The sequence below is a fragment of the Rhyacophila brunnea genome, unplaced genomic scaffold, assembly GCF_057557595.1.
Source record: "Rhyacophila brunnea isolate RB1 unplaced genomic scaffold, BYU_Rbru_1.0 scaffold_2, whole genome shotgun sequence".
NCBI classification, from domain to species: domain Eukaryota; kingdom Metazoa; phylum Arthropoda; class Insecta; order Trichoptera; family Rhyacophilidae; genus Rhyacophila; species Rhyacophila brunnea.
The window spans coordinates 19990048-20000000 of record NW_028232859.1 but is presented as its reverse complement, the minus strand read 5'-3'; the positions used below and the strand labels follow the sequence as shown (position 1 = coordinate 20000000).

General features: G+C 34.9%; 1 protein-coding gene across 1 annotated transcript; it reads left to right on the top strand.

Annotated features, from left to right (window-relative positions):
* Nucleotides 1-5651: 5651 nt before the first annotated feature.
* On the top strand, nucleotides 5652-9142 carry LOC147072013 (fork head domain-containing protein FD4-like). The gene has a single exon (XM_085946745.1). It carries the CDS (start codon nucleotides 6548-6550, stop codon nucleotides 7274-7276), a length of 729 nt encoding a protein of 242 aa, XP_085802871.1. The 5' UTR covers nucleotides 5652-6547; the 3' UTR covers nucleotides 7277-9142.
* The last annotated feature ends 811 nt before the right edge of the window (nucleotides 9143-9953 follow it).

The window sequence follows — 9953 nt, the reverse complement described above, 5'->3', positions numbered from 1 at the left end:
CGGACTACTACTTGCGTAGACAGACCTAAAGTGACCGGCAAATGCCTCTGCCACTCCAGATCCGGTCACCTCTTCGCCTTTCCAACTTATTGAATTGGCAAACCCACCATCCCTTCTTAAAGATTTAACGTAGTCCAAAAACGATTTAGAATTTTTTCGGATGCAATTTTCTACCGTTTCTATATGCGCTCGATAGGCCAGTCGAACAGCTTGCCGCACTCTTGAGCGATAAAGACTAAACGTTTCATAGTCTTGCTGAATATGCTTAGTCTTCCAAGTTATATGGTAATAATGTTTGACCTCAATGTCCCCGATAACTTCCCGAGAAAACCACCTCGGGTATCGCCTTCCACCACGACGGTTAGCTAACAAGTTTAGTGTCAACAAACTATCAAATCATACTATTACAAACAAACAATCGACCATTGCACGATTGATACCCAAGCACGAATCAAATCGCGAAAATACCTTTTAATAAAATTCTTCCGATATTATAGTTCTAGATTTTTTTTGGGCATAGTAAATGGATATTAACGTCATTGTAGTTATTGATTGGTATATTTTTATATAATCAATGACATTTGACACATTTGGTTAGTTTGATTAGTTGCAAAAAACACCACCGGAGCGCGACCATCTATTTTGACCAATGCATGAGCATTTGACAAATTTGGTTTAGTTGCAAAAAACACCACCGTAGCACTACTATCTAATTTGTCCAATGCCTGAACTAGGCAGAAAAATTACTGCCGAATTCACGCACTTGGCAGATATTTCTCCTAATTCATGAATCTACGGGCTTGCATTTTTCATGATTTAGGCAACATTTTGCCCATTTCATGTAATTGTCAATTTCGAACATTCAGCGTAACATATTATATACCTACAAAACCTTATTTGAACATAGGGATACCGGTACTCAATTATTATTAATCGATAGATATCTACCGATTTTTTCCCGAATATTTTCAGTATTAATAAAGCATACACGTTTATGTTTTTCGAAAATGAATTCAATGCAGGGCTCGAAATGGACCGGAACGCACCGGAGCGCCATTCCGGTTCATAAAATCACCAAAATTATTGCTCCGTCTCGTGGAAATATAAATTTGACCGTCTGAGCTAGATATGTCATAGGTATAATTAAAAAATCTAGCAGACTTATTTTTATAGCGATATATATATTATATTTTAGAGCGCTCCGGTTCGTAAAATTTTCTATTTCGAGCGCTGATTCAATGGTATTTTTTCATTACTCGGTCTCTCAGCCAGAGTTGGTGTGACACAGATACGAAAGATTGTGTGTATTGGTGAATTTCTGAAGAATATAGTATTCTTTTACAGACTGCTTCTTTTTTGAATGATTCTGTGTGAGTATTCGACCGTATTATGCCGTCAAAACACAAATAATATATTGACTGAAACCAACAAAAGTTAAATAATAGGTATCTATTAAAACAAAATCTCTCATATTATAATAGGTAGGTAGGTACTTACTTATAAAATTGTCGCGATGAATTAACATATTTGGAAAAAGAAAACATTCATAGCAAAATATTTCCAATTATTCTAATAACTATTGATCCAACGTTGATACCTATTTAGTACCTACACCAACAAACGTAGAATTTGAGTGAGATTTTCTTGTACCCGGACTTATAGTATTTGTTAAATTTATCAGTTCTAAAATATTATGATCTAGAGGTACATATTGATAAAAGTCAACGTAATAAATGTAGGGAGACGTTTTAGGTTGCTATAAAATAGTGTTTTAAATACTATAATATGTTTTGACGAATACCGGTATATTGATACCGGTACCTATTCAATAAGGAATACCGAAATACCGGTGTTTTCATTCGGTATTGCAATCCCTATTTGTAACCATTGGTAACCATTGATGTGAATAGGTAAATACTTTAGAAGGCAGCAAAGGCATCAGCAGTAGGTACCTAAACGTCCTAAGCCACGCGTTCCCAACATATGGGTCGCGACCCCAAGTAAGGTCGACAAGAGTTTTTTGTGGAGTCAAAATATACGAAACCATAGACCGAATTTGTCACCGTGCCAACATGTGAAGTGATCATAATGTAATCGCAGCATAAGTATAGGAAGAATTCTGACTAACTAACTAAAATGCTCGCAATACCTACTTGCCCAATGAAACGAGTGCCACCATTTTGTCTTAAACGTTTCGTTCTCAGGGCCGAATTTACCACAGAGCTAAAGGGGCACAGGGTCCCCGAATCGGTAGGGACCCGGAGCCTAAAAAAAAATTGAAGGTAGAGGAACAGAGCGATGGACTAAAGTGGGTAGGTATTATTATTGAAATCAACTGCAACATAAAATACATAAGTATAGGTGTCAATTAGTAATCCCACAGTCAAACACAGTAGCTACCTATAGGTACCTAACGTTTGTGGCTAAAATAAACATATCGAATAATTCTTTGAGTTAGGTAGGTACATTTCAGTTGTTACATCTAGGTATAAAACCAGAGCATGCGTAATAAAAATTAAGCTTAACCAAATATTATTGACTTAATAACTTTCAGTAGGTATGAATTTTAGCAAATATAGGTACCTAAGTATAAATATTTTTTTTACATTATGTAGGTACGTTTGTTGGGTTTTTGGGGTCCGCGATAAGTATTAGCAGTGACGTCCCGTGAGGGTAGGCAAATTGAGCATGACTTGGGAGCAGCGGTTACTTGAAGGGCGGCAAATCGTGGAGAATCATTCGTGTGTAGGTATTAATACACCCACGGTGGCCGCGCGGCATAATCGTTGGACTATCACGCCGTGGGTCTCAGGTTCGAATCCTGGTTCTGGCAAGTACACTAATTGTTTTTCAATTTGTGCGTGAGTCAGGGTATGGACCTAACAGGTTGAGCAAGTGGCTAACATCCATTTCTCGTAAAAAACAAAATCTGTTAATACAAACCTCTACTTTGTGGAGGCCCATATGATCCTATTAGGATCGGACATGGTCAAAAAAAACATAATAATAAGAGAAATAGCTACCTAAACGTAGTAATAACGAAAATATCTTAAAAAAATCAACTCACTGGTTAGAAACAAAATGTATTAATTAACATAAAAGGTTTGACAGGACTGTAATTTTTTTTATCGGGTCGCGATATCTGTTGATGACCAGAAATTGATTTAATATTGCCTAAACCTTTGCGATCTCAGGCTAAAAATATCATTACAAATGTTGTTAAGTTTTGTAATGAAGAAAAGCGACACGGATCGCCCAGACCGAACAAATTAATGTATCGCAAAAATGACATGTAAGAAACAACTTTACTGTATTACCACCAAATAGGGGGAAAATATTTATAAATTTAATTTTGCATTTTTTTTCTGGAAAGCATATATTTTGTCAGTAATGTATCCATACTTTCCATTCAAGTCATTCAACACATTTTTTTTAGATATTAGAGTCACAAAAGGATGATAAAAAATACTGCATAAAAATAAGGGTATTAGCCCAGGCCCTGCAAGTGTAAATCTGGCCATGGTCGCACTACATCAGTAATGAATTAAGCTATGGTAATAGGTACATACCTATTAACTTACTTACTTATCTACCTACCAGTGGCGAAGGGTGACTTTTAGAAAGAGGCAGGCTGTGGAGTAGGTACTAACGGGAAATAAGAAGATAATCTGATATTACTACTGATGAATAGGTGCAAACTAATGACAACGATACACTAAATCGATGAAATTTCAATAGCTCAGTGACAATATAAAATTAAGCTTATATAAACGTAATGCCGGGTCCACACTGGCAACATGTCGCCGGCAACCTCGTTAAATTTTACGATAATTATCATACTTATCGTAAAATTTAACGAGGTTGCCGGCGACATGTTGCCAGTGTGGACCCGGCATAACATTCGCTCAAAATAATATAAGTATTGTTATCTTTGAAAAAATTCGTTGTTGTGTCTCGGTTCCATATCAATTTACAATTTCACCAGTAAAATTAGACATTTTAAAATACTTTATCTACCTAGGTATATGTATTTAAAACACTGACGAATTACTTAGGTACAATATCAGATCTCTAAACAAATAATTAGGTTAGTCTATGACTGAACTAACTGATAAATAAAAATTACGAGATACCTAACTAAATTATTTTTAATTTTTAAAAACAAACAATATTTATGTGATTAAATCCCATAGAAATTATTGTTTTCAATTATCTTATTAAGTACCTACCTACTAATTATTTTGAACAAACGCGGAGTCATAGATAATAATAGATATTATTATGGGAAAATATGTTAGGCGTAGTTCGAACAGCATATCAGTTTGTATGGACTGGAACAGAACATGAACTCCATAGTAAAAAATAACTAAATCACTAGCAAATAATCCATACAATACAATGTTGAAGCGAGAAGACGCGATTTTTGGCGTATTTTTTTTTTTAAACTTTTGACAGATGGTGCTTATTAGGTAACTATATCTAAGTAGGTATACTTAATACATTCCTACGTAATTATAAGATACTTAGATAGATAGATATCGTTGGCAAATTTAATTAATTTTGTTTATATAAGTATCTACTTACTTAATAATATAATATGTGATTAGGTATCAGTGGCAAAGGCTCCATACTAAGCGATTATTTAAAGCCTACCTTCAAGGAAACTATAGCTTCAAGTATTTATTTCAAATTTAAATACATTTATAAAACGTGGAATATTTTAAAATATTGGGTCATCTATGGTCAGAATTTGAATTTAGAATGGCGACTGTTTAAATTAGTCAAGCTTAGAATCAAACAAAAAATTACTCGCGAGTAGCGACATCTGTTTTTGTTCTTTGAATGACGATTATTGACATCATAATCGAAAATTGTTTTCTATACTTATGATGACTCATCTCTTCAGGCAAGTCTACAAATTTTGTCTCATTTGGTATGCGCTCGAGACACAGCTTACAACTCTGTATGCAAATTTTATTGTCTATGCTTGCCGCTTTAAGCAAATAATAAATATAATATAAGTTGATTTAAAAAAATAATGTCTATTGGGTTCAATCAAATATAATTATTACTTAATTGTTTTTAAAAATAACAAATAATTGTATTTCGTGATTATTATTTAGATTAGTTCAGTTATAGACAAACATATTTTATATCATTTTAATCCAGTCAGATCGTTGTTCCAAAAGCGGTGGTAAAGTTTTATTTTGTTAGACAAAATTCAGTGATTTATTGTATTCTGAATGTGGATAGATTATCTTATTTTGTACCGTTGTACCGTACTTGTGTCGTTGTCATTTAAGTGTTCACCTATTCATCAGTAGTAATATCGTAGGTACCTAAGTATTATCTTCTCATCTCCCGTAAGTATACCTGACAAGTATGCTCTTTTTCTCTGATCTCCACAGCCTACCTCTTTCAAAAAGTCACCCTTCGCCACTGTTAGGTATACCTATAAGTACCTACCTAGTAGGTACCTAAATACGTCAATATGAAATGAAAAAATATTTTTCGTATGAAGATAGATTTTAAGGAGTAGGTATAGAGTTTTAATGGAGTCTTCGCCACTGCTATAAATACCTACGGAAATATAGTATCTAGTATGTTTTATGTTATTATAGGTACTCCAGATGCATGTATCTACCTATTTACCTACTTACCCTTATGCTATTAAGTATTAATAATTAATAAATTCTATTGGATGGACATCTGATCTGGTTCATCGGAATTTTTCAAAGCTTGTAGGTATATTAGAGACAATAATCGCTGTCAAAACGATGCCCTATCAATTCTATCATATTACATCAAGTCAATGAATGTATCTACTATTATAATTATTAATTTACGACCTGAAAAAACTCGCTCTTACATCTACCGATAATCGTGTTCACAAAAAAACCAAACAAATCAACGTTATAATAAAACTCGAGAGAAAGAGCGATCTCAAAAGGATGATCCGCTTTTGATAGCCGACGAGACGGGCACCGCTTATCCATTATTGCATTACTCACTTATTTATTCATATCAATTTGTCGGGGGAACAACACAGAGAGTCGGCGAGTTTCTCCGGCTCGATTACGAGATACGAGCCGCCCGACAGGTAGGTATACCTGCCGAATCAACCGCAGGAATGCTGCCCCGCGGGCCCCCTTCGCCACGCCTACCTGACACCATCGCATCAAAAAAACCGACGCCCTTTCTTCATGGGGCTTCGCCAGCGGTAGGCTGAACATTTTGCCGCGGACCCGACGATTGGTCGGATGTTGGGGTTCGAAGGCGGGACCGTGGAACCAGATTTTTCTGAGAGGGGAAACTACACGCGCGGGATGGAAACTCGTCAGTTGATGTCGCTACTCGGAACGGCTTACACGCTCCCCTAAATCGGTTGCACGACAATTTTATCGATTCCAAGTCCATTGTATTGACCAATTCGAGTGTTTATAAATATATGCCGTAAATTTATAGGCATTTATCTTGATTGATTTTAACGGTGTTTTCGTGTGTGTTGTTTGTTTTTTGTCTGTTTTGATATTCGCTTGGGGTCGCAATGCCGCGGCCGCCTCGCGAGTCTTACGGCGAGCAGAAGCCGCCCTACTCATACATTTCGCTGACGGCGATGGCCATCTGGAGTTCTCCGGAGAAGATGCTTCCGCTGGCGGACATCTACCGCTTCATCACGGACCGCTTCCCTTACTACAGGCGCAACACGCAGCGCTGGCAGAACTCGCTCAGACACAACCTATCCTTCAACGACTGCTTCGTGAAGGTGCCCCGTCGGCCCGACAGGCCAGGAAAAGGTGCATATTGGACTCTACATCCTCAAGCGTTTGATATGTTCGAGAATGGATCTTTACTTCGAAGACGGAAGCGGTTTAAGTTACACAAAACCGATAAAGATGTTTTAAATGAAGAATTGGCAGCTTTAGCGAATTTAAATCGATTCTTTTTGGCTGGTGGGGGGACAGATATGCCTCCGTCGCCGCCTCCTCCAAGAACAGAGATCACCCCGACAGCAGAGCGTCCAAAGAGATCGTTCACAATCGAGAGTCTCATATCCCCTGATGATCCGACGGAACGAGTAGTGCCGGAGAGGCCGGTGTGTGCCACGGCGCCTTGTTGGCAGGTGGCCGCGCCAAGATGGGAGCCGCCCTGCCACGAATTGCCACCCTGCAGTGCCCTGGAACTTCAGTACAGAGCTGGACTTCTTGCTGCGGCTTCTGCGTCTTTACGAGCACCATTTTTTCACTTCCAGCCAGCTCCGCTCAGAATCATTTGAGCGGCCACAATTTCGGCGTTTTACGATTCGCCGATGGCGGAAGACAAGTTTGATGCGCGTTGAACAATTTTATAATCACGATATGACTAAAAGAAATGCGTAGTTATTTTTATTTTCCATATCGAATTGCATTAATTATTCGTTATTAACATTTTAGAATTATCCAGATCATCAGATATTTTATTTATTGAAATCGCGATCATTGAGATCTCAAAATTTAAAAAAAATCATATTAACCTGTCAAATCTATTACCTACTTTAAATTTAAACAAATAACTAACTATGGAAAACTATGTGATTTTAAATTTCTCGTGACTTCAGTAACTTTCAATGAACATTGAAAATCAATAAAGACCAAAATGTCAGTGTGTTGACAACTAGGTTAAAAGAAAGAAGAAAGACAATATCATTTTCGAAATCGATCTATATTATTTAAGTGTTATGTAAATAATTATTGCAAATAGTAGAATATCTAATTATTATGTTTAGATAAATACCTAATAAGTATGCAAAACCTCTCGACGTTGGCGCATCCCTTGCAGAATCAGTGTCCATATTTTTTGGTCGCTTCTTTGGTGGTGATTTTTTTTTACTGAAAAGTGCGTCGAAAATACGTAGTCAATGGTCGCTGGTTTTGCGAAGAAAGTTCCTTAAGATCGAAAGGCTTTCGAGCAAGAGTATTATTAATTATTTATATACCTACCCAACAGAAAATCTGTCGCATGGGGTAGATTTGTTAGGTATCTACCTACCTATCTAAGCACTTTTACAATTAAGGTAGGCATGTCTTAGTAAATGCAATTAAAATTTATTTTAAAAAGCTTTAAAATGGTTATGTAACTATTCGTACCTATTTATTATTAGGTAAGTACCTAGGTGGGTACTAGTTAGAATTTCTACGTATGTATGTATAATATGTATCTACGTATTACCTATAAGTTTTATTACGTGCAAACCTTTTTCAAAAATTAAATTAATTGAAAGAGTTCACTCATGGATAAGCAGGTACTCACCTACATGTTATATAAGCATTATTTATTTGGATTGCCCCATCATTTACATATTGTCGCTACATTTTAAAATCAGCCGAGTCCACCTTTAGGTATTTTTTAGTTTTTTGTGAATTGCTAAAGAACTACTACTTTCTAACATTTCTGCATTATCAAAATGTGGAATTTATTAATTTTAAATATCTATACTCGAAATAATATAAATTTTCACCCTTGTGACTGTGTATTTGAGAAAACAAAAAGCTGTTTTTCTCCTATTCATTTATCATGGACTATACTCGACTATACTGGACTATTATAGAAATCTAGCGACTCATATATTAGAATATTATCTGAGAAAGTATGTAGGCACCTAAAGTAAAAAAAAACACAATTTCAATACTGATTTATTTAACAAAACTGAGTAGTTATCTTGTTTACCTACCTAAGTATTACCTAAGTCCTAAACGTTTTAAATTACTTGTCTTTATCAATATGTACGAAAATATCCTGTCAATTTGTTTCTATTTGGTAGCAAGACATATTATTCGGAATATGTCATTATTATATATTTTTATCGTTTATCGAGTATTATGTAGAAATGTTTTGCTGAACACATTTCATGAAGCTTTATTATTTTAGTTGAAAAATGATAAATTCTAAGCAGACACCAACGTACCTACCTAATTCAATTGAATTCAACTCAAGTTTTTAATAAATATTTCTATGATTATTTTGAAGAACTTCAGTAACTATGATTAATTACTTATAGGTACCTATCACTCGTTTTACACACACTTAAAAATACTTATACCTCTTCATAATTATTGTATTGAATTAAGTTTACCTAGGTACATATCTAAAGTGTTAAATAAGCAAGCAGATATATCTATACTTAATTAGAAAATACTTATTCAATTTATAGGAAGAAAGACCTATCAAGGTTACCTACCTATATACATAAACGATGACAAATCGGTTAAATTTGTAAATTATCAATGTAATATTAAAAATAATAACGCATCTACAGGTACCTAAGTAAGTATCAATATTTCAAATGTCTACGTACGTGAAATATATTTAAACGTAGTGAAAATTTAGTAGGTTGATACCTACATATCTCACTGAGGCAATAATTATTCGTAATTGTGGTAACATTGCAAAATAGAACCAAAAAAGTTTTGTCAATAAAATCCTTAGCTTGCATAAATTATTTTTTTAACTTTTCAGTACTAACCTAACGTCTAAAATCTAAATAGTAATCTAGATATTATTTTGTTTGAGAATTCGGTCGCCATTTATTTTAATATGCAAAACAAACTAAAAATTAATTGCTTCCAAAGCCAGATGTTAATACAATTATTTTATCCATGATTCAAAAATTATAATAACGTCCGATCCATAGCTAATTTTTGTTTCAAGTCATAAGAAAAATAAAATTACACACATTTCAGTAGGTAGTTACTTTGTAGGTAGGTACCTACCTAATTATTTTTATTGGCATTAAAAACATGTACTTAGTCAGGATTTTCAAGAATATTCCAGAATAAAAATTAAAAATCGTATGTTTGGAAAAAATATTGCCTGTTCTCCTTTTCGTCAGGCGTAACTAAGCCAATAGTTACAATGTGTAACTAACCGTAAGAATTATTAATTAAAATGAAACAAAATGTATAGTAATTATTGCA